The sequence below is a fragment of the Pseudonaja textilis genome, chromosome 1 (genome assembly GCF_049901715.1).
Source record: "Pseudonaja textilis isolate UNSWEBS1 chromosome 1, rPseTex1.2, whole genome shotgun sequence".
Classification (NCBI taxonomy): domain Eukaryota; kingdom Metazoa; phylum Chordata; class Lepidosauria; order Squamata; family Elapidae; genus Pseudonaja; species Pseudonaja textilis.
Window position 1 is genome coordinate 320,934,604 of NC_141990.1, and position 25,502 is coordinate 320,960,105.

Sequence of the window (25,502 nt, forward strand, 5' to 3'; positions counted from 1 at the left end):
GGGGCAGGTAGAGAGGGGTGGGGCTAGCCAGAGGCATGATTTGCCGGTTCTCCAAACTGCGCAGAATCATAACAACCGGTTCTATAGAACCGGCATGAACCAGTAGAATCCCACACCTGAAAATGGGATAAAACTAACTTAACAAATAACACACTTAGCAATGGAAATTTGGGGTTCACTTGTAGTTGCCGGTTCTCCGAACTGTGCAGAATCATAACCACCGGTTCTATAGAACCGGCATGAACCGGTAGAATTCCATCCCTGAAAATGGGATAAAACTAACTTAACAAATAACACACTTAGCAATGGAAATTTGGGGTTCACTTGTAGTTGTAAATTGAGGACCACCTGTATAATATATTTAAAGATACACACACACACACATAAAATCAGTGTACACACCCAAAACACTTCGCTATCTCAGTTGTGCATTCCTCAAAAAAAAAAAAAAAAAGCAAAGAGGAAAATGAGAAAAGAACAAAGACAGAAGAAAAAGAATATTTTTTTTGTTTTGGTATCAGAGCTATCCCTGACAACAAGGAGAAACACCTGAAGACTTCATTTGGTCTCTCTCACCAATTGTCCAATTCTGATTTTCAAAGATTTTCAATCTTTTCATTGCACAGGTACACCTACAACCACAATGGAGCCCACCCATTGCAGTCCTAAGTCATGATGGTCATAATTCACAAGTTAGTCACGTAACCAACCCGACTTTACGACGTTTTTTTTAAAAGGCAAAGGTGGAAATCGTAAGTGCGAATGCCATGGATGTAAGAGATGGATTTGGACTAACTAAACTGTTGTAAAATGTAGTCATGTGGGGTCGAAGGCTGCAAATGGCCACAAGGGGCATTGTTTGTCAACTCATAAAACATTTCTATGGTCTTTTTAGAGTGGCCAACAGAAAGGGAGTGGGGAGCAGTGCGGCAGCTTGGAAACCAAAAGTGCATTCCATAAATGTTTTCAAAGATAGTAACTAGGTGACGGAAGTTTCTGCTGTGCAAAATTCTAACAGGAGAGCATGATTGATGACTCCTGGCTATGGAGGTGTCCCGTTGGAGGATATGAATTATGACACACCCAGAGGAGTACGGGGAAACCAAGGTCAAGGGTGACAATGAATGATGTGCTTCAGAGTCGGCTACACTCAGGCAGTGCCAGACATGTTAACTCCCAATAAATCCTCTTTTTAAGTTTTCGAAGTTTGGCTCGAGACTCATTATTTAAATGGAGAGTAACTGCCGGAATCCTGACATTGTTGCTGTTGAGTGACCAAAGTTCAGTCATATGACTGCAGAGGGCCCCTCACTGGGTCGTAAGCAACTTGAAGGTAGGTCTGTTGTAACTCTGAATGACTGCTCAGTGACTGGTCGTGTAAGTCAAGGTGTAAGGCATCCAGAAAGTATCCATGACTAATCATTAGACAAGGGTCTTGTAGGGTTGGTTAAGAAGACCCAACCCTTCTGGGGTGCTCACCTGCTCCCTTGGTCACGACCGGTTTCGGCTTGCTCCGGGCCCCGTCCCCTTTCATGGTGTAGGCAGCTACTGTGACCGAGTAGGTGGTCTCTGGCTGAAGTCCAGAAATGACCATTTCCTGAGGAGTTAAAGCAAAGAATTAAAACAAAAAACCATTCCTTCCTTCCTTCCTTCCTCTTTCTTTCTTTCCTTCCTTTCTTTCCTCCCACCCATCCTTCCCTTTCTTTCTTTCTTTCCTTCCTTCCTTTCTTTCCTCCCACCCACCCACCCTTCTTTCCTTTTCTTTCTTTCTTTCTTTCTTTCTTTCTTTCTTTCTTTCTTTCTTTCTTTCTTTCTTTCTTTCTTTCTTTCTTTCCTTCCTTCCTTCCTTCCTTCCTTCCTTCCTTTCCTTTCCTTTCCTTTCCTTTTCCTTCCCTTTGGAAAAATAATTGGGGCCCAGCATGCAAGACACAGCACAAAGCAATCCTTGACACATCGCATCACATCACATCACATCACAAGGAAACAGGGTTGGATGGGGAGGGAAACCTGACATTCGCCATACCAAACCCACAACTTGCAATGGAATAAATCCCGTGTTTTAAACCGAAAGCTTTGACGAGGGAAGGGGCTCCATTCTTTCTCGTCTTCACAGAAAAGGGTCTTGTCGATGGGACTTTTGTTGGTTCCTCAGAGGAACTCAGAACTCCAAAGGGGGGGGAAAAAAATTACTGTTCTCCACTGTATTGACCACAGAAGAACAGAGTTGGAAGGGGCCCCGGAGGCCTTCTAGTCCAACCCCCTGCTGAAGCAGGAAACCCTATACCATTCCAGACAAATGGCTGTCCAATCTCTGCTTGAGGGCTCACAAATTCTGGATGCCAGCCATTCCAGTGAGTGATTGTTCTCACTTTCAGGACCTCTCCTTTCTGTGACAGCCCGTCAGATATTGAAACACCGCTACCCTGTCTCCTCTGGTCTTTCTTTTCATTAAACTAGACCTACCCAGTTCCTTCAACTGTTCTTCATGTGTTTTAGCCTCCAGTCCCCTAATCATCTTTGCTGCTCTTCTCTGCACCCTTTTCTAGAGTCTCGACATCATTTTTTACATCTGTTTGTAAACTCTTCTTTCTTGCTTCATTTTGTAGGGAGAGAATGAAAAATACCAAGAGCTTTGCTTCTAGTTTCTATAGCACAAAAACCAGCTGCTTGAGAGAATAATAAGCCCAAAGGATGCATTTCCTGCAGGTCACAGCAGCTAGGTTTGCACAAAGGACACTTATCTTGTTTTTAACCCTCGTGTCTTAACCTGGTTTAGCGGAGTTTCCAGTGTCAAGTATTAAGCTGCTTTAACGGGATCTGCATAAGGCCACACTGATGTTGGTTGAACCATCACTTAAGTTAGTTTAACATGATCCGCTTCTTTGCAAACTTACATTGATCTATTCGTCACCTCTTAAACTACTTTAACAGGGTTGGAACAAAGGCACATGCTGGTTTAACCTTCACCACTTAACTCAGTTTAACAGGCTCTGCATCTCTGCACACTCATGTTGGTTTAACCCTAATTTCTAAAGCTGGGTTAACAGGATCTGCATCTCTGCACACCTATGTTGGCTTAACTCTAATTTCTAAAGCTGGTTTTAACAGGGTTTGCATTTCTGTAAACTTTAACTCTCATTTAAGCTAAGTTAACATGGCCTGCATCTCTGCACATTTATGTTAGTCGAATCGTCACCTCTTAAACTAGTTTAACAGGCTCTGAACAAGGGCACACTTATGCTAGTCCAGGGGTGGGCTACACATTTTTATAGCAAGGGGCTCTCTGCCCTAATGACTGGCTGGGTGGGCGTGGCTGGGTGGTCATGTGATAGGGTGGGTGTGGCCGGGTGGTCATGTGACTGGGTGGGTGTGGCCAACTTGATGTCGCTTCTTTGCCCTAATTGCCTAAAAAAAGATAATATACTAAAAAGTTGTGCGTTTAATACTTAATTTTGTGCGTTTAATACTTAAATAAAAGACTGGGTTAATGAAACCAGGCTTACTAGCAGTGACTGTGAGAGGGATCTTGGAGTCTTAGTGGAGTATCTGATGAGTTACGTGATTCTTATTATTGGGGAATTAATCCCCTCGAAGGCTAGTGGCTATGTGATCTGATTTTCTCAATGGCTTTTCCTCGCTAGCAAGCGCTGAGTGGATCGTTTATCTAGCTTGCCACACTTTTACGAGGTGTGAAATGCTCTTGGCTGAATGCCCAGAAGTTCTATTAAGCTTACGAAGAGCTTTCCCTTGCTGCTTGTCTTTCTGAAGTTATTGGGGACTCTCCAAGCCCCGCAGAGTCTTAGCTACGCCCCGCGAGCCCCCGGCAGCCCACCCGTCTAGTCTAACCCTCACCTCTAGTTGAACAGGCTTCCGCACCTCTGCACCTTCAGGCTGGCTTCACCCTCATTCTTCCATCCCTAGGTGGACTTCTGCGCCCCACTCCACCCAGATTCCATGCCAAGAAACTAACCCGACATTCGGAGAGGCTGAAGCACACCAAGCCACACGAAACTTAACAGGGGAGGGAAGGCGGGGAGGAAGGTTGGGGAGAAAGGGAGATACTCAACACCATGCTATCACTAACAACAGGGAAGGGAGGCCAAGAAGAGATCGTCACAACGGAAGCAGTTTACTTACGTATTCGGCAGTATCGTCTGTCTCCCACTGAACAAAAGAAGGTAGGCAGGTGAGGATGAAAAGGGGAAAGAGAAAGAAAAGTGAGGTGATGTGGGGAGCACGGGGTGGGGGGGTGGGGGGGCTGCCTGGGGAGAGAAAGGCCAGTGTTAGGAAGCCTCCCTGAAGTTGCTGGGGCAAACGGGGGGGACAGGAAAGATCGGTGAGGTTAGTAAGAATGAATCGTTCTATTAACAGGGGGGGGGGGGCCGGCGCAGCTGAACTGGGCCGGAGGGAGTGCCATTTTCGGAACGACAGGTGAGCCCTTGACTGACAGCGATTCATTTAGTGACCCTTCGAAGTTGCAAACGGACAGCGCAAGCCTCATGAATACACCCGGGCTGCCAAAGTGGGCAAAGTTTGATCCGTTGAGCACGGGGATTGAAAAAAAAAAACCAACAAAACGATCCTAACTTGCTTTCCACCCCCCGCCGCCGTGTCGTCGTAACTTTGAACTGCGGTTGTCAAGTCGAGCAGCGCCTGTAAGCGTTTTCCCATTCTTGCCTGTAATTCCTTCTTCAGCCACGGGCTGTTGGATCCGATTGCCTTTTGAAACCTGGAGAAAGTCTTCCTTTGGGTCAATTTTTTGGGTGGGGGTGTGTGTTGTGTGTCAAAAAAGTGCTTCCTGACGGCCATGAGGCTTTTTTTGTCATGAGGACTAGAATCTTTCTCCCTAGGGCAGAGATGCAGTTAAATCCTTGGCTCTGATGCCTAAAACATCAAGGCTTGGCACTTCCCAGGTAGAATCGGAAACGGGCTTCTACCTTATAAATAATTGGCATCGGATCATTACTGGCAGTCCTCATTTAACGACCATTCATTTAGCGGCCGTTCTAAAGCTATGGACATGATGATGGGAAAAAAAGAGACTTATGACCGGTCCTCACACTTACGACCATCACAATACCCTGAGGTCACCTAATCACAATCTGGGCACTTGCCAAGCAGCCTGTCTTTCTGACGGTCGTGATCCTCATTTGACGACCTTCCCAGACAGCTTTCCGTCATGTAAAATCGATGGAGAAGCCGTCAGGGAAGCGATGTGTTGTGACCTGTCAGCCGCCAGTAGCCGAATTAGAGGAGGCAGCGGCTTGGCCGTCAGGGTCAGCATCAAGGTAACCGGAGGTTCCCAGGGAGAAGAGGGAATGGAATTGGCAGAGAGAGAAGGTGTGTGTGTGTGTGTGGGCGGAGCCTGGGCCATCTGTCAGTCCTCAGATGGAGGGTCAACAGCCCCCAGGTCTGGAGGTGGCTGATGAGGAAGAGGAGGAACAGCCGAGTCCAGTGCCTGACACACAGATGCGCAGAAGGCAGAGGAGAGGAGAGCAGTGGAGATCTATGGGCCGGCCCTTGGGACCGAAGAGACACTGCGGCTACTGAAGCCCCACCCTAGCTCCGGGGATAAAAGGCAGGGGACGGAGATGAACCGGTGTGGCAGACTTCATCTCCTGGCCGGTCAGCTACTGATACCCCGCACTTCCGAATCCTGCCTGGAAATTATCGGAATTCTTCTTGGAATCCACAGCACCTTCTGAGTGTGCGTTGTGTGTGTGCATCTGCTGCTGGAAGAAAGGGAACACACCTTCCTATGACTTCCTTTGCACAACTGTGGGAAGACGAGAGAGAGTTTTGGGACTGGTGTGTTGGGCCAGTTAAAGGGGGAAAGGGAGCGAGCGTCCACTTTCCACAGGACTTCGTAGCCTGCTGTGAGAGGGCGGATGCTGGCGCTCCTCACAACAGGAACATTTCGTTAACTACAAAGGGCCTGTCGTGTGTTGGGAGCTGGGTCAGAACACGATGCCTCGCTGATTCACTTAACAACCACGGCAAAAAAAAACAAAACCCTCATGAAATCGGGGGCAGCCGTGCGATGCCTGACATAATATCCGCACTGCTTAACAACATATTTCCAGGTCCCTATTGTGGTCGTAAGTCGAGGATTACCTCTAGAACTGAGCGAATGGACGAGACTATCCTCTCTTTAATATTCACCAAAATATTGTTGCTCGATGCACGAAGGGAAGAGAGGGTGAGTGGAAAAATCAGGCAGTTTTGGAATGTTGACACAGGTAGTCCTCAAATTTTGACCACAATGGAGCCCAACCTTTCTGTTGCTAAGTGAGACATTTGTTCAGTGAGCTTTGTCCCATTTTACGATCTTTCCTGTTCAGTGAATCACTGCGGTTAAAGTATTGTTGTTGTCCTAATTCTTGTTAAGTTACGAAAACGGTTGTTAAGTGAATCCGGCTTCCCCGTGGTCAGAAGGTCACAAAAGGGGAACATGGGACCCCGGGACCTAGCAACGGTCATAAGTATGAATCAGCTGCCAACCGTCTGAATTTTGATCGTGTGATATATGGGGATGCCTACAAGGGTCGTAACGGTGAAAAGTGGTCGTAAGCAGTGGTAGGATTCAACCGGTGTAACAACCGGTTCGGTGAGCGGATGCATTTCGTGGGAGGGGACCAACTGATCACTGGAACTACCCATTTGCCCGAATCATTCTGTACCGGCTACCTGGTTGTAAGTCCCTTTTTTTCAGTGTAACTTTGAACAGTCACTAAGTGAACCGCTGTAAGTCAAGGACCACCTGTAATAAGGACGGAGGGAAACTCAGGTTTTTTTTAAGATCCCTGCTGTAAGTCACAAGTTGACTCGGGCACCGAAAAGAGGAGGAGGAGGAAGAGGAGAAAAAGGAAGCGCCCATTGTTAATAAGCTGTGAGGTTGTCTTGGGTTCGAATTCAGGCACAAGAAGTGCCTTGCCTCCCAAAAGAAGAGATACCCCCCCACCCCTGTTCTCCCCTGCCCTCCTCACCTGAGCATCAGCCAACATGACATCCTTGATCTGGGGCAGCCCACTGGCTTCGCCGTTCTCCATGCGCACGTAATGCACTTGGTAGCCACGTATCTGTCCGTGCTGCCGGTTCGGCACCGGGGAGCGCCAGAAGACCTGGATGGCCGTTGAATTCAGGACTTCCACCTCCACCTTACGAGGTGGGGCGCTGGGTACTGGAAAGGGAGGAGGACGCGAGAGAAGAGGGAAAGGGGAGAGAGGAAGGAAAAAGGGTTGGGACTTTAAGAGGAGGAATTGGTCGTGGAAGGCGGCCAGTGAAAGCGTGTCTGGCTTTTCGGGCGGACCGGAAAATAGCAATAGCACTTAGACTTATATACCGCTTTATGGTGCTTTACAGCCCTCTCTAATCGGTTTATAGCCTCTTGCCCCTAACAATTTGGGTCCTCATTTTACTGACCTCGGAAGGATGGAAGGCTAAGTCAACCTTGAGCCGGTCAGGATTGAACTGATGGCAGTGGGCAGTCAGCCTGCAAAACTGCATTCTCACCATTGGGCCACCAGAGTCAATCAGTCCTTCCTTCCTTCCTTCCTTCCTTCCTTCCTTCCTTCCTTCCTTCCTTCCTTCCTTCCTTTCCTTCCCATTTAGTACTTAGACTTATATGCCGCTTCACAGTGCTTTTACAGCCCTCTCTAAGCCGTTTACAGAGTCAGCCCCTTGTCCCACCAACAATCTGGGTCCTCATTTTACCCACCTCGGAAGGACGGAAGGCTGAGTCAACCTTGAGCCTGATGAGATTTGAACTGCCAAATTGCAGGCAGCCAGCAGTCAGCAGAAGTAGTCCTGCAGTACTGCAGTCTAACCACTGCGCCACCACGGCTCAGATAATGTCGGGAAGCCCCAGTTTTGTGCATCCAGGGGTCTAGCGAGAGCCACAATTCAGAACTGCATTGCAGTGGCCAAAGCTGGCCGGTGTGTGTCTCGCTGCGTGTTTTGTGTACGTTCACAAACACAGGTCGTTTTCGACGTACGATGACAATTGAACCCCCAATTTTTTATTCTTAAGACAAACAGTGAATTTTGCCCCTTTTCATGACCTTTCTTGCCATGGCTGTTAAGTAGATCACTGCGGTTGTTGAGTGAGTCGCACGGATGTGAAGTGAATCTGGCTTCCCCATTGACTCGGCTTGTCAGAGGGTCACCAAAAAGGGGTTCACAGGACCCCGGGACACTCAGCCATCATCAAAATAGGAATCAGATGCCAAGCGTCCGTATTTTGATCTCGTGACTGTGAGGATGCAGCCATGGTCATAAGTGTCAAAAACAGTCATAAGTTGCTTTTTTCAGGAAACCGAAAGTGCATTCCGTAAATGTTTTCAAAGATAGTAACTAGGTGACGGAAGTTTCTGCCAGGCAAATATCTAACTGGAGAGCATGATTGATGACTCTGGGCTATGGAGGTGTCCCATTGGAGGATATATGAATTAGGATACACCCAGAGGGGTGGGGGGAAAACCGGGGTCAAGGGTGACAGTAAATGATGTGCCTCAGAGTCGGCTACACCCAGGCAGTGCCGGACATGTAACTCCCAATAAATCCTTTTGAAGTTTTGGAAGTTGGGCTCGAGACTCGTGTGATTTAATTGGGATTAAGTCCCGGAATCCTGACAAAGTGAATCCCTGCAGTTGTTCAAGTAGTCACACGGTTGTTAACTGAATCTGGCTTCCTCATTGACTTTGCTTGTCAGAAGGACGCAAAAGAGGATTGCACAACCCCGGGACACTGCGACCGTCATAAATACGAATCAGTTAGTTGTCAAGCACCCGAATGTAAATCATGTGAACACGGGGGACTGGGGGGGGGGGGCGCGATGCTGCAATGGTCGTAAGTGTGCAAACGGGTCCTAAGTCACTTTTTTTCATTTGCCGTTGTAACTTTGAATAGTCACTAAATGAACTGTCGTAAGTCTGGGAGTACCCTATACAGAATTACAAATAAAGGGACGCCCTTTGAGAAGACAATGAATGATGTATTTGGTTCTTTACCCCACAGTGACCAAGGACTGTTAGGGGCCGCAAATTTGTTACTAGCTGCTTTGATTTGTGTGTGATAAAAACCTCGTGGAGGTTGAATTGGCAAAACTACCTGGCTTGCAAAGCCCAATCTGGAGATGTTAAAATGCTCACATTTTAGAGCACTTCGCTACAGAGATGCTACAGAGTGCATCAGAAAGCGCTTTTTAGGAGTTATGGACACTGCAATATCTCAAACGAAGTTATTAATCTCTTTTGATCTGCTTCCCCCCCTCACATACATACACAGAGATAATCCTTAATTTACAAAAATCCATTTATAACCACTAGCTCGATACCCGGGCTTCACTATGAAACTATGTGATCAGTCTTAGTTTTGGGGAGGAAAATAAGGGGGGAAAAAAATTCTGCCTCTGCCTACCAGCATCCATCTGGCTAGCGTCCTGTCAGTGTGTGAGAGAGTTGAGGGCTGTTTGGAAAGTGAAACAGTTTTTGCTGTGTGAGCAAGGAGACAGTGAGGAGCCTGGGTGTGGCTTAGCTCAACTGTTCTGTACTAAAGCTGCTTGGTGCTGTGAAACTAAAACTCCTCTGCTCGTGTTTTGCATTTGGAAGAGATTTCTTTTCAGGTGGGGTGGGGGAGTAGAACTCCTTAGCATCAGAGCGTGTTAATAATAATAATATAGGAAATACTAACGCTCTGATGTTGGTCATTTTGAAAAATCCTTTCTTAGTGAGCACCTAGAAGCCAAGAGGAACATAGGTGCCAAATGTCAAGTGTGCAGGCGTCACGATTCTGGAGATTTTGTGATGATGCGTGAGGGGTATTTCGCTTTTATTCAAAGTTACAATGGCACTGAAACATGTGACTTACGGGCCATTCCTCCCACTTTGGGACCCTTGCAGCATCCTCCTAAGTCATGTGATCAAAATTTGGGTGCTTGGCAACCGGCATGTAATTTATGTCAGCGGAAGCATCCGGAGGTCACTTGCAACCTAATGTAAGGTGAGCCGTGTGTAGATCTAAGACATTGGAAAAAGAAAACAGCCACTTCATCAACGTGTGGTGCAACACAGGAGAACAAACCCATCCGGACACGACTCAACAGTCCAACTGCATTGGACAGACAAAGGCTGCTCTCTTCTGAAGACAGCTAAAAAGGTCGTGAAATAGGGCGTGACTCGCTTAAGAACTGCCTTGCTTAACACAATGAAAATCCTGATCCCCATTGTGGTCGTAAGTCAAGGACTACCCCGTGTTAACCGGTGGAGACATTTTGTTGTTGATATATTTGAGGGTACGTTTTTCGCCGGATGTTTTCATGGTTGTAAGTCACCGTGAAACCAGTGAAAAGAAGCGGTTATCTATAAAACTAAATTCAGAAAGTCTTTCCCTAACTTTATTTGGAGAAGTGAAGAATTCTAGCTGGCGTTTTCCCCAAGTATTTCACCCTCTGAACTCTGATTTGTTCCCAGGGGTTAAAAAAAAAAAGCTTAATTAAGTCTCTTCTCTATGGCAACTTTACAGATAAGTCAGTGAAAAACCAGTCATCAACTTATCTTGGATTTAAATTTTTTTTATATACTGCAGCTATTCCTTCTACTCTGATAGCACGTTAAATTCCCCCACCCCTCTTAAATTTGGATAATTTAGGAAATTTCCTAAGACAAAAAGGAATAAAATGCCCTGTTAACCTCAAGGTTGGGCTGGATCAAAGTTGGAATTTCTTAAATTAAAGGGCAGAAGGCATGCTGATCACCTTGGGGCAAAATTATTGGTGGAATATAGGTCAGTGATGGCCAACCTTTTTGCTGTGGTGTGCCGAAAGCGCACCTGTGCCAACACCCACAATGCAATGTGCCTTGCCCCCTTACCTGCACTGTGTATGCGCACACCTCCCAACTGATTTTTGGCCCGTTTGAGGCCTTTTTTGGCCTCCCAGAGGCTCGAAGGAAGCCTCTAAAGCCTCGGGAGGCTGAAAAATGGGCCTTCTGGAAATACCGTTTTCAGCCTCTGGAGTCTGAGGAAGGCCGTTTTTGCCCTCCCGGAGGTCCGTGGGAAGCCTCTGCAGACTTTGGAGGCCGAAAAACAGGCCCGTTTCAGCACTTCTGGTATTTCCGGAAGGCCCGTTTTTCGGCCTCTCGAGGCTGCAGAGGCTTCCCTCGAGCCTCCAGGAGGCCGAAAAAGGCCTCAAACAGGCCGAAAATCAGCTGGGGCACAGTGCAGGCAAGAGGGTGGTGGCATTGCACACACAAATGGCTCTGCAGGCCACCTGTGGCACACGTGCCATAGGTTCACCATCATGGATACAGGTAGTCCTTGACTTACAATCATTCATTTAGTGACTGAAGTGACAACTGTCAGGATTCCGGCAGTTACTCCGATTCAATCATGAGCCTTGATCAACAGCATCAAAAAAACCATGACTTATGAGCATTTTTCATTATGACTGTTGTGGCATCCCTATCCAAATCTGGAAGCTTGGCAACCGGTTCATATTTACGAGGGTCGCAGTGTCCCAGGATCACGTGATTCCCTTTTGCAACCCGCAAAGTCGGGGGGGGGGGCAGAAAGCCAGATTCGCTTAACAACCGTGTGACTAACTTACCGACTGCTGGGATTGACTTAACAATGGCAGTTAAGAAATGTGGTGAGATGGGTCAGAATTCACTTAACGGCCGTCTTTGCTTAGCAACGGAAGTGTTGGGCTCAATTATGGTCGTAAGTCGAGGACTCCCTGAGCAAACTAGGTAAAAATTTTAACTAGGTTAAAAAGTAGGAAGACATAGGACCTTGGCCAACAAATTGCACTGTTGTCATATAAACCAAGAAGCCACTACAGTTTCTAATAATCTCTCTGTCAACTCATAAAACGGTTCTATGCCTGTTTTACTGTTGCCAACAGAAATGGCGGCGGGGGGGAGGGGCTTGAAAGAGCAGTGCGGCAGCTTGGAAATTGAAAGTGCATTCCATAAATAGCTTTTCAGAGATTGTAACTAGGGGACTGAAGTTTCTGTCCCGCAAAAAATCTAATTGGAGAACAAGATTGATGACGACTCTGGGCTATGGTTGTGTCCCATTGGAGGATATGAATTACGATACACCCATTTGGGATGGGGGGAAAACTAGGGTCAAGGGTGACAGTGAATTATGTGTCTCAGAGTCGGCTACACCCAGGTTGTACAGACATGTTAACTCCCAACAAATCCTGTTTAGTTTTGGAAGTTTGGCTCGAGACTCAGATAACAGATAATCAGAGTTGGAAGGGACCTTGTAGGTCATCTAGTCCAACCCCCCGCCCAAGCGGGAGACCCTACGCCATTTCTGACAGATGGGAGTCTAATCTCTTCCTGAAAGCCTCCAGTGATGAAGTGACCACAGCTTCCAAAGAAAACTTCTGTTCCATTTGGTTGATTGTTCTCACTCTCTGAAAATCTGGAAATAATCCAGATTGATTCTCTCCTTGTTCAGTTTCCATCCGTTATTCCTTGTCTCTTAAGGTTCATGACTTAATCGGGGATAACTACTGGAATCCTGACACTCTCAGCCATCCGGCTGTGGCTGAACACAGAAAGATTGCCACAGATTTAAGCTTCATTCTGGAACCTCCGTAGATTCAATCCTGTATTTTTCGGGAGAGCAATTGGGAAGGGATTTTTCACTGCCTTTTCCTAGGAATTTTTGGGGAGTTCTCAATCTAACCCACATTGGGATCTCCTGCTGGCCTCTTTTCCAGGGATAAATAAGAAGGGATCTTTCTTAACTTTAGGGGGAATCAGGCACAGTCGGGTCAATAAAATATCGCTCTGGTACTTGAGTTACAATCTTTGGAAGAGAAGAGTTGTAATGTTCTTTTGCTTTCAAATTGCTGCATTGCTCTTCCAGATATTTTTCCTCCTACCCTTTTTTTATGGCAACTACTAAATAAAATAAAATAAAATATTTCTATGGTCTTTTTAGAGTTGCCAGTTTCTACCTTTTATGAAAAGTTAGCTTGGCTTTCCAGCCATTAGTGGTGAGTCATCCTAACTTGGTTCCAAGGATATACTTCAACTGGGGAGGATTTTATCGGTGTAAATAAAAAAATGATGGGCTTAGAAAATCAAAACAGGGCAACAGTTTCTTTTTAAAAAAAGCAGATTGTTCCATACACAGATAGTTCTTGACTTACAACAGCTTCATTTATTCAAAGTTACCACGGCAATGAAAAAAAGCGACTTACAACTGTGTTTCACACTTATGACCACTGCAGCATCCCCGTGGTCAGGTGATCAAAATTCAGACACTGAGCAACCGGCTCACATTTATGACGGTTGCAGTGTCCCGGGGAAGCTAGAATAGCCATGTTACTAATTGAACGACAGCAGTGATTCTCTTAACGAAGGGAGGCAAGAAAGGTCGTAAAATGAGCCATAACTCGCTTAACGCCTCTCAACAGAAATTGTGGTCATAAGTCAAGGACTACCTGTAGTTCAATACAGCCCCAAAAGAGCTTTTAAATTTGCAACTCGGCCACTTTATAATGTATGGAAAGCTGGCTGGGGAATTCTGGGAGTTGTAGTCCATACATTTTAAAGTGGCCAAGTTGCAGAGACACCGATTTAAATACTCAGAGTTAGTTTTATCATCCCAGGGAAATTGGCACCACCATACTTTTACATTTTCTCCATTATCCAGCTGACTTTTGGGCATCCTACCAGGTTCCTTTTCCAGAGAGTTTGATAAATGAGACGCTCAAAAATAAATAAAGTGCCATTAGAAATTCATTAATGGCTGTTCACAACCCCTCTCCGTGGGAGAATTGGCTTGGCTCTACCTGGCTGAATCCTCTGCGAGAGGTTAACACTGATTTTTGGATCAACAAAACAAAACAAAACCCATTCCTAATCCAGAAGCCAAAGAGAAAATGTCTCTGGAGTTTTTGGCAACGAGAAAACCCACTTTCTCACACGGAAAGGGAGGTGTTATTTTAAAAACAGGTAGGCCTTATGTTGCTTTCTGGGGGTGGGAGCAAACAGGAATTACGTTTGAATCTTAAAACAAGTCCCCCCGTCCGTTTTGTTTCATCCAGGAACCAACTAGTTTGGCCCAGTGGTTAAGGCACCAGATTCGAAATCAGGAAATGGTGAGTTATAGTCCCACCTTAGTCATGAATGTTGGCTGGAGGCTTTGGGCCAACCACCAGGAGATGGTGAGTTCTAGTCCTATTTTAAGGCATGACAACCAACTGGGTGACTTTGAGCCAATCACTAGGAGATGAGGAGTTATAGTCCTGCCTTAGGCACGAAAGCTGGCTGAGTGACATTGTGCCGATCACCAGGAGGCAGTGAGTTCTAGTCCTGCTTTAGTCCTGAAAAGTCAGCTGGACAACTTTGCATCAATCATCTGGAGATGGTGAGTTCTAGTCTCTTTGCTTGACTTTGGGCCAATCATCTAGAGATTGTGAATTCTAGTCCCACTTTAGGCATGAAAGCCAGCTGGGTGACTTTGGGCCAATCACTGGGAGATGATGAATTCTAGTCCTGTGTTCGGCATGAAAGTTATCTGGGTGACTTAGGGCCCATCACCAGGAGACAGTGATTTCTAGTCCTGCCTTAGCCATGAAAGCCAGCTGGGTGATTTTAGGCCAATCACTAGAAGACAGTGAGTTCTAGTCCCACCTTAGGCATAAAAGCCGGCTGGGTGACTTTAGGCCAGTCTCTTTCACTCAGCCTAACCCACCTCACAGAGTTGTTGTTATGGAGGAAATAGGAGGCGACTATGTTGACCGCCTTGGGTTATTTGTCAAAGTAATAAAGGCAGGTTACAAACACAGACGGAAGTAAATTTAGGGAGAAGTCCCACTTACCATCTTCGTCGGTACGGACAATGACGGGCGAGCTTTCCGGGCCGGGCCCCATAATCGTATGCGCCACCACGGTGATGCGGTACTCTGTCCATTTCTCCAAGGATTCCAGGATGATCTGGGTGGTTGTGGCAGGGATATCCTTCACCTCTTTCAATTCGCTGACCTCGGGATCCAGGCCTCGATACCGGACGCTATAGCCTTCCAAGTCACCGTTTTGGCTCTCAACGGGAGGTGGTTGCCAACTTACCAGAATGGCCGTGGACCTGGTGCTGACACATTTTACGTCTTGAGGGGGGGCAGACGGTTCTACGGTAGCGGGAGGGGTAGTTTGGGGTGGCGGGAATCGGGGGGGAGGGGGGGAGGAGAAGAGGGGGCGGGCGGAAAACAAAATATAGGAAAGATAAAAGGAAAAAAAAAAGAAACAAAAATGATAACAAAAAACCCAAAACGAAACGCACCAAAAAGAAAAAAAAAAGAAAAAAAAATTGGTCGGGAGCATAAAATCTGGAAATCAATCAATCAATCAATAAAACCAATAAAAAAAAATGGGCTTCTTTTCCATGAAAATGGAAATAAACGAAGGATTAACGGGGGAAAGGCAAGCAGGCAACGCAACTCAAGACACACATGGCTTGGGCTAGCTGGCACATAGCGGGTCGAAAAAGTCAAGATGGCACCCGCCATGACACAATTGTGGCAGCCATCTTGAGTTTCTGACTCTCTGGTTGGGGGCTAGTCAGGGCCTGGGCGCTGCTTTGTGGAATACACTTTCCTTTTGATATTTTAGCTGTAAGTGACAAACTGTAACATAAAAAGAGCACATAAATCAGTTGTTTTTCAACTGTGGGGATTTTAAGATGGGTGGACTTCAACTCCCAGAATTCCCCAGCCAGCCATGGCTGGCTGGGGAATTCTGGGAGTTGAAGTCCGCCCATCTTAAAATCCCCACAGTTGAGAAACACCGGCATAGAACATTGTGCCTCTTCCATTCCTATCAAAGGGATAAATCCTCCCCACCGTCCATCCTATTCCCATCATTGGGAAAAACTCAGGACTGCCGGGATTTAGTCCGTCTACAATTCCACCAAAAAGCAGCCACATCTCATCCCTGAAGCTGCTTCTTTCCCAATCTGGCCTAGAAGCCAGGAGGGATCCATCACTTTCCAGGATTCCCTCTTGGCAACCAAGGGAGAATGGTGGACATCGTCTCCGTTCGTTAATCTGCAGGCTGCAAATAGAGATTTATAACCATGATTAAGGCTTTTAGTGGCCAGAGCAGAAAGAAGGTTTTTCTTTCTTTCTTTCTATCTATCTATCTATCTATCTATCTATCTATCTATCTATCTATCTATCTATCTATCATTATCTATATCATCTATCACCTATCTAGCCATTATCTGTTTGTTTTTCTGTCTGTCTATCTATATCATCTATCAATCTATGTATCTATTTATCTATCTATCATCTATCTATATCATCTATCTATCACCTATATCATCTATTATCATCTATCTACATCATCTATCTATCAGCCAATGTATCTATCATTTATCTATATTATCTATTTATCTATCATCTATTATCATCTATCTACATCATCTATCAACCAATGTATCATTTATCTATATTATCTATTTATCTATCATCTATCAATCTATATCTCTATCTATCATCTATCTATATCATCTATCTATCATCTATTATCATCTATCTACATCATCTATCTATCAACCAATGTATCTATCATTTATCTATATTATCTATTTATCTATCATCTATCAATCTCTATCTATCATCTATCTATATCATCTATCTATCATCTATCATCTATCTCTACCTATCTATCATCTATCTATCCATCTATATCATCTATCAATATCATCTATCAATCTATTTATCTATCTATCAATCTATATCATCTATCTATCTATCTATCTCTACCTACCTACCTACCTACCTATATCAATCTATATCTATCTACCTATCTACCTACCTATCATTCATTCATTCATTCCAATGATTTCTTCAACTGGATGCCCTCCAGGTGTCAGACTGGTCAGTGTTAACCAGCATTATTAGAGAAGGAAAATGTTTATGGGGCAGATTTGCCCTCTTTTTGGTTTAAAAAGGGCCTGATTCATATTCACCTTCCTATCTTCAGTTAGGTACCCCGTGAAAGAGGCTTGCTAGCGAGTTCTACAGGTAGTCCTCGACTTACAACCGCCATTGAGAGCAGAATTTCCATTGTTAAGCATTCCCACCTGATTTTACAACTTTTCTCTCCGTGGTTCAGTAAAAGACTGCAGTTGTTAAGTGAATCACACGGTTGTTAAATGAATCCAGCTCCCCCCCCGCCCCCATTCCGGTCAGAAGCCGGCTGGGAAAGTCGCAAATGGCTTTCATGTGACTCGGGAGGCTACAGCCCGTCGTAAATGCACGTCGGTTGCCCAGCGACCTAATTTTGATCGCGCGTAAGTGTGAGAACGCTGTAACAGTCATAAATGCGAGGACGGGTCTTCAGTCACTTTTTTTTTCCAATGGCGTTATAACTTTGGTTGCTAAAGGAATGGGTTGTAAGTCGAGAATTAGCTGTAATTTAGATGTTTCTGAACTTCTGGTAAGCTTTACAGCTGATAAAATCTGGTTAAAAAAACCTAATCTTTAATTTCAGGAGGCTCAAGGAAATTCTCATTTGGGCTTCCTGGTTTCTTTTGGGCAAGGTTGTCCCAATTTGGCAACTTTTAAGACTGGCGGATTTCACTTCCCAGAATTCCCCAGTCTTGGCTGGCTGAGGAATTCTGGGAGTTGAAGTCCACAAGTCTTAACAGAATAATAGCGGAGTTGAAAGGGACCCGGGAGGTGTGTTCTAGTCCAACACCCCCCAAATCTTGAAGTAGATGCCAAATGTGGAGATCCCTGGTTTAGAGGTTTGTGTTCAGGGGTGAGGAGCGTTGATTCCCAAGCTGCTATCGCTTTAAAATAATTCATCAACTCTTGTAAAATTCACACATCCCAATTTCTTAAACTCGCCCTCCTCTTCCTCCCACCCCCCAAAAAACCTCAGCGACAGACAATCAAAAGCAACAGGGAAGTTTGGAATGCAAAGAAATCAAGCGATTAAAATAAACCAAATGGTCGGGTTCCAAATAAAATAAAATAAGGGAAATAACCGTAATAATAATAATAATAATGATAATAATAATAATAACAACCCTCAAATTATTCATCAAGCAAAGCCTTCTAGAGTCCACGTTCAGTAGTCTTGGTTTACCTACCTTCAGCAGCGGTTAACTATCAGACTGTCTCGCAAAAGCTCGGCTGGGGATGATGGGATACATGGAAGGTTCCTGAACTCACTGGCTCTCCCGCAATGCACCCCTCTTCCTGCCCTCCAACCTATCAGCTTATAACAGGCTTCAGCGGACAAAGTAACAGAGAGGCCCCCTTGTTTTTAACTGGTGCCAAGAGTGTTCTGGGTTCAATTTACAGTCCCTGACCAGGAGTGGGATTCAGCCGGTACGTACCGGTTTAGACGAACTGGTTGTTACATTGGTTTAATCCCACCACTGTCTCTGATGCTACTACACTTCCCCGGAAGAATGTAAACCCTGGCTGAAACGAATAGAAAAGGTCTCCACCTGCTTCCCAAACCAAATTCAAACCAAGGTGGCGTTTTCCAAATTGTTCGAAGCTGCTTTTCCCGAGCTGAGCCACTTTAAGATGGGCGGACTTCCACTCCCAGAATTCCCCCCCAGCTGACAAAGAATTCTGGGAGTGGAAGTCCAGAACCTCTTTAAAAATGTTGCCAAGGTTGAAAAAAAACAAAAAACGTGGGTCACTCAAAATAAAGACAGCAACATTTGCAAATGTGACGCCAGGCACAAGCCGCCTCTTGCGTCAAGGTCGAACTAATTAAGATGGAAAAATTCTTAACTGTCTCACTTTCAACAATAGAATTTCAGGGCTCAATGGTGGTCGTAAGTTGTGTGTTTTGATAAAAGTAATAAAAAAGACAAGTACTTTTGTTTCTACTTGGAAACCGCTTCTGGACTTTGTGCTTGAGGTGGAACAAGAAATGAAACTTTGATTTGTGGGTTTTATTGATTAGATAGATCTGTTGTAGAAATGGCTAGTTTATACTATTATGGAAAAGTAAAAAAAAATTGAGGTTTGATGCTATTATCTTATTCGACTGCACCAAAGGGAGTCAGAAATCAATACTTTTCCTTTCTTCCCTCCCTTCTTCTCTACACTTTTCTCTTCCCTCTTTTTCCCATGATTTGCCTTTGTGTTTTTGTGTTTTCTATTGTAAAACTAATAAAAAAGGATCGATACGGTAAATTGAGGGACTACCTGGAATAATAAGGATAAAATCCACCCCAAATTTAGCTTATTCAGCCTTTTGAAGACAAAGGGGTCTTAATCAAGAGGCCCCCAGCGAGGGAGATTCACAAGAGGGTTTTGAAAAGGCTATAAAATTTATTTTCTTAGACAAATTCCCAAACTGACATTCAGAATGTAAGCGCAGACACTGGAATTATTTGGCGATGCTCATAACAGGGTCACAGCACTTAGCAATGGCTAAGGATGATACACCCAGAGGGGTGGAGGGAAAAGAAGGATCAAGGATGACAGTGAATTACATATCTCAGGCTAATGCCGGAAGGTTAACTTCTAATAAATCCTTTTTAGTTTTGGGAGCGGGGCTCGAGGCTTATGATTTAATTGGAGGAACTGCCGAAATCCTGACATAGCATTTAGACTTATATACCTCTTTATAGCACTTTGCAGCCCGCTCTAAGAGGTTTACAGAGTCAGCCTCTTGTCCCCCCCAACAATCTGGGTCCTCATTTTACTGACCTCAGAAGGACGGAAGGCTGAGTCAACCTTGAGCCTGGTGGGATTTGAACTGCGAAATTACAGGCAGCCGGCAGTCAGCAGAAGTAGCCCTGCAGTACCGCACTTTAACCAATGCGCCACAGCGGCGCATCCTTTTTTTGCCTTCTAAGAATCTATCTTTCCTGTTTTGATCTCATCAGCATCATCTTACGGTGGGAAACCAATCTTCCAAAACACAAGATATAGGTAGTCCTTGACTTACAACCGTTCGTTTAGTGACCGTTCCAAGTTACAATGGCATTGAAAAATGCGACCGGTGAACGGTTTTTTTTTTTCATGGTTTCAACCTTCGCAGAAAACCGTCATCACGTGATCAAAATTCAAGATGCTTGGCAACTGGTTCGCACTTATGACGGTCGCCGTGTCCCTTCGGGGTCACGCAATCCCCTTTTGCAACCTGATCAGCAAAGCCCACGGGGAAGCCAGATTCACTTAACAATCGGGGGGGTGTGTGTCACTAATTTAACAACTGCAGTGATTCACTTAACAACTGTGGCAAGGAAAGTTGTATAATGGGGCAAAACTCGTTTAACGAAAACCTCTCACTTGGCCACAGGAATGTTGGGCTGAATTGCAGTCGTAAGTCGAGGGCTTCCTGTATTTTGTCCATTTCCAGCCCATAAAATATTTCAGTTTATGGGGAGAAGGAGAGAGAGAGAGAGACGCTCAACCTAATTTTTCATGCATCTTAGTTAGCGTGGCTGGGGGATTACAAAATTCGTTCTGCTTCGAACCTGCTCTATAGACTTAAGATTGGTCTTTTGTGTGGAATTCCATTGTTCCCAATTGAGACACCTTCCAATAATCCCATTACGGTCTTCCGGGTTTGTTCTTTTTACGGTTTAATTGGGAAGGTTTGAAAAGGACAGAGGAGGTCAGCCTGTTTTAAATAAGTTTTTTTTTTTAAAAAAAAATCTTCGGTACCAAAAGTACAGGGCCTGATGATCTAACTATCTGAGTTTCTCCCCTGCTTCAAAACTGGGACAAGTTCAATTATCCCAATCAAAGACAATCAAATTGTCATAAATCTTCCTCAAGGATGGGTAGCGTAGTGCTGAAAATTATCCGATTTATGCTGGTTGCGCTGTTTTCCTAGAGAGGCTACCTATTTTGGAGGGGGAGAATGCGCGTGTTATAGACTCTATAATTTGAGGTATGAAATTCAACTTTCAATTCCTCTTCTGCAATTCAATGTATTTGTCCCCAGGTGATCCCAGAGTCATGGAGCCAGGAAGGATCTCAAGGGTGTCTAGCGATATCCTAAACCTGTGTTTTTGAACCAAAGCAACTTTAAGCTGGGCTGGCTGGGGAATGGTGAGAGTTGAAGTCCACCCAGCTTAAAGATGCTGAGGTTCACTATAAGCCAAGGATCTTCAACGTCGGCCATTTTAAGACTTGTAGACTTCAACTCCCAGAATTCCTGAGCTAACCTGACTGGAGGAGGAATTCTGGGAGTTGAAGTCCACAAGTGTTAAAGCTGTCAAGTTTGAAAACCCCTGGTCTAGCATAGGGTCTTCAACGTTGGCCATTTTAAGACTTGTAGACTTCAACTCCCAGAATTCCTGAGCTAACCTGACTGGAGGAGGAATTCTGGGAGTCGAAGTCCACAAGTCTTAAAGCTGTCAAGTTTGAAGAGCCCTGCTGTAAGAAGATAAGCATCCTGCCACATTTATTTTACAGCTTGGCAAACAGTCCTTGCCCAAAATTTGGAGACGTTGAGAGAAGGCTGAAGTAGGACCTCGTTCTACATCCCATTTTTATTCGGAAAACATAATTTTCTCAACAGGACAAGTGAACCCAGCCTCCTTGCCACAGTGATTTCGGAATTCCTGTGGTCAGACAGGCAGCTATGCAAATGGTTTGAATCCATGCTTCTCACACTTTTAAGACCCGTGGACTTCAACTCTCAGCAAGCTAGCTGAGGAAATCTGGGAGTTGAAGTCCACGGATCTTAAAGAGGGCCAGGTTTGAAAAACACTGGAGTAAATGAACGAATGGACTAAACAAGAAGCATGAAACAAGCTAAAGAATTCAACGAGGCTAAACAGGAAGCACTGAATAAGCTGAAGGATTAACTCAGGCTAAACAAGAAGCACTAAACAAGAAAGGTCTTTGGGATAACCCTTTCACGTCCTCTGAGGAATGGGTTTTAATTCTTAATTTGTGCCCGGCAGAGACCTGTCCCTAAGGGCTTTTTTTCCTACCCACGATCCTCAACAAGATAACCTTATCTAATCCTCTTCTCCTCACCAAAAAAAACCTATTAAAAGAAGACCTACCAGATTCGGAGTGGTTTTTGAAAAGGAGTCCTCAACCCAGTCAATTCTACTTCCAGAAAAGGGGCGCAGCACCTCTAAAATGCAGACCTCCATCTTCTGCCAGCCTGATTCCCAGCGGGGAGGGAGCGGGGGAAAAGGGGTGTCTGTCCACTCACCCTTCTAAACAATCCACTTTGGGACAGGTCAGATAAAAATCATGGTTTGTTTGTTTTTTTTTTTCCTTCTGGCTAATCCAAGGGGCCAAGGGAATGCTCCGTTCTATGACTTGTCTGGATCATACCGTCTGGGCCAAGATGCCACCCCACGCTGGCCTTGCTGTTCAGAAGATCCACAAGGAGTTTCCTTCACAATCCAGCCCAACCTGTGTGAATTCAAGGAGGCAGGTGTGCAGGTGTGTGTGTGTGTGTGTGTGAATGAGTGTTAGCATGCAGGCAGGCAGGCCCTTGGCTTTTTTTACGACCAAGAGGTAAGAGAGATTAAGCCCTGAGGGTGGTAGTGGGTGTGCCCGCACACTGCAACGGGCGCTACGCCCCTCTTTCTCACCGAGGCCACCAAGGACTGGGCAGGTATCCCAAGGTGTGCAGGATAAGAGGGCCATTTTAAGAGGGCCGAAAGAGGGAACAGGTTGAGCTGTATTTGTGAATCAGCCTGTGAATTAGCCGGTACTCACCTTCTTAACACTTTCCCACGGGTTAAAAGTTGACTGTCCAAGACTCAACAACGGACCCTGACTGAGCTTTTATACCAAAGCAATTAAGGAATTTTAAAAAAATAATAATTTTTTTTTTAACCCTTTAGGTACCATAGACTTTGGAGACCTCAAGGTCAGGCCAGTGGCTATTTTAAAAAAAGAACAAAAAACCAAAATCTACATCTCCCCATACTTTTTTTTGCGTTTTGTTTGAAAGGGTTTCCCACAGTCAAATAGCTCCACGGGCCAATGGCGTTTTTGATCCATTGGTATCCTTCACCCATCTAACTCAAGTCAACGTTGAGGAGAGAAAGGGTTTTACGAAAGGGAAATGAAAACAGCCCCACCCCCAAAAGGAGCCGAATCTATGGATTTTGGATGAATTGGGGGCAATGTTTCCCAATAATTCCATTTTTTCCACTCCTTAATCTCTGATTTTTGGGGCACATTTTAGAGATGCTCTAGGCATCTGAGTCTACCGTCTTTGGTACTTGAAGAGTTAAACACCAAGTTCTTTCAAGATGAAAAGAGAGAGAGAGAGAGAGAGAATACGTTACCTTTAGTTTAATGGATTTGTTTTTAAGCAAAAAAATCTTGGGGTTTGGATGCTTGTGGGGGGGGGCGCCCCCCACTTTAGTGGAGAAGTGCTGTGAAAAGACATGCCGTGCAGGGCAGGGCAAAGGGGCACGAGCCAAGCCAGGGATGGTTGCATGAAGCGCTTGGGACCAAAGACATTTGCAAAGGGGGAGGATGGATGGATCGGGGAAAAAGCTAAGCAGAGATGTGGTGCGAGAAAAGCAAAGGGGGCATATCTGCATAGAAGAGGTTCCTGGATATGAAGAGCAAGCCCTGGAGATGCCACCTGGAGATGACACCATAGATCCTGTTCAGTCTGAAGACTCAAGGTCTCACCAGGACGACAATAGCACTTGGACTTCTATACCACTTCACGATGCTTTACAGCCCTCTCTAAGCAGTTTTAAAGAGTCATCCTCTTGCCCCCAACAATCCGGGTCTTCATTCTTTACCGACCTCAGAAGGATGGAAGGATGAGTCAACTCTGAATTGGTCAGGATGGAACCACCTGGCAGTGGGCAGAGTTTGCCTGAAAGGCTGGATTCTAAACCACTACACTACCAGGGCTCTTGAGAGAGAGAGAGAGAGAGAGAGAGAGAGAGAGAGAGAGAGAGAGAGAGAGGGAGGGAGGGAGGGAGGGAGGGGAGGGAGGGAGGGAGGGAGGGAGGGAGGGAGGGGAGAGGGAGATGATAGATAGATATTGTAGATAGAATATATTTACAGAGTCAGCATGTTGCCCTCCCAACAATCTGGGTCCTAAGTTTTTTACCGATCTCAGAAGGATGGAAGGCTGAGTCAACCTTGAGCTGGTCAGGATCGAACTGCTGGCAGTGGGCAGAGTTAGCCTGGAATACTGCATTCTAACCACTAATCAAGGAGAGAAACTAATCAAGGAGAGAAGCAACCTGGAACTAAAGGGAACTTTTCTGACAGTGAGGACAATTAATCAATGGAATGACTTGCCACCAGAAGTTGTAGGTGCTCCAACACTGGAAGTTTCTAAGAAGAGATTGGACAACATTTGACTGAAATGGGATAGGGTTTCCTGCCTGAGCAGGGGGTTGGACTAGAAGACCTCCAAGGCCCCTTCCAACTCTGTTATTCTATTCTATTCTATTCTATTCTATTCTATTCTATTCTATTCTATTCTATTCTATTCTCTATCTTCCATTCGATTCTATTATCTATTCTATTCTATTCTATTCTATTCTATTCTATTCTATTCTATTCTATTCTATTCTATTCTATTCTATTCTTTATCCCTTCTATTCTATTCTATTCTGTTCTGTTCTGTTCTATTCTTTTCTATTCTCTATCTTCCATTCGATTCTATTATCTATTCTATTCTATTCTACTCTTTATCCCTTCTATTCTATTCTATTCTATTCTATTCTATTCTATTCTATTCTATTCTATTCTATTTCTATTCTATTCTCTATTCTATTGTCTATTCTATTCTATTCTATTCTATTCTAATCTTTATCCATTCCATTCCATTCCATTCTCTATTCCTATTCCTATTCCTTTCTATTCTATTCTATTCTATTCTATTCTATTCTCTATCTTCTATTCTATTCTTTTCTTTTCTATTCTATTGTCTATTCTATTCTATTCTCTATTCCATTCTATTCTATTCTATTCCTTTACTATTCTATTCATTCTATTCTATTCTCTATTCCATTCTACAACCTTGTTTAGTGTTAACATTTTCCCAACACTTTTCCTACCTGCTTGTTTACATCAGTTTTTATCATCACACGAGTTGATGAGCTGCTTTAGTTAAAACTAAATTTGAATATCAGTGATTGCGTGACCTCTGTGTCTTATGCTAAGTAAATAAACAAATAAGTCACTCCAAAAATGACACACACAGGCAAAAATAAATAAAAAAAATCATGCTGGTTTATGCATGGAGCATAAGATATGCACATATTCCTGAACACCCTGCATAAAAATAACATTTTGAAATCATGTCTTCCAATGTTGTGTATTCGGGGGCAATTTTTCCTCTTGCAAACCTAGCATGAGAGAGAGAGATAATAGCCTGAAAAGTACATTTTGGTTCAGAACAGGTTGAGAAGTGTCAAACTTGACTGAAATGCAAAGGGAGACTTCTCCTCTAATTTTCTGAAAACATCCCCTCGTCCTGCCAAATATCGGAAATCCTTGCGGGACTTAAGAGAAGAGAAATCTGGATAGGCTGAAAAATATGCAG

General features: G+C 44.7%; 1 protein-coding gene across 9 annotated transcripts in view; it reads right to left on the reverse strand.

Moving 5' to 3' along the window:
• PTPRS (protein tyrosine phosphatase receptor type S) overlaps positions 1-25,502 on the reverse strand; it is a 353,020-nt gene that overhangs the window by 80,950 nt on the left and 246,568 nt on the right. For 7 of the 9 annotated variants that reach the window (XM_087922613.1, XM_087922618.1, XM_087922615.1 and 4 more), the window contains 3 exons: positions 14,843-15,148; positions 6,987-7,180; positions 1,480-1,597 (listed from right to left, as the gene is read on the reverse strand). The exons of the other annotated variants lie outside the window; for them this stretch is intronic. In XM_087922613.1, the coding sequence (XP_087778739.1) occupies positions 1,480-1,597; positions 6,987-7,180; positions 14,843-15,148 (618 nt within the window). The remainder of the gene's footprint in view (positions 1-1,479; positions 1,598-6,986; positions 7,181-14,842; positions 15,149-25,502) is intronic. 9 annotated transcript variants of the gene reach the window in all.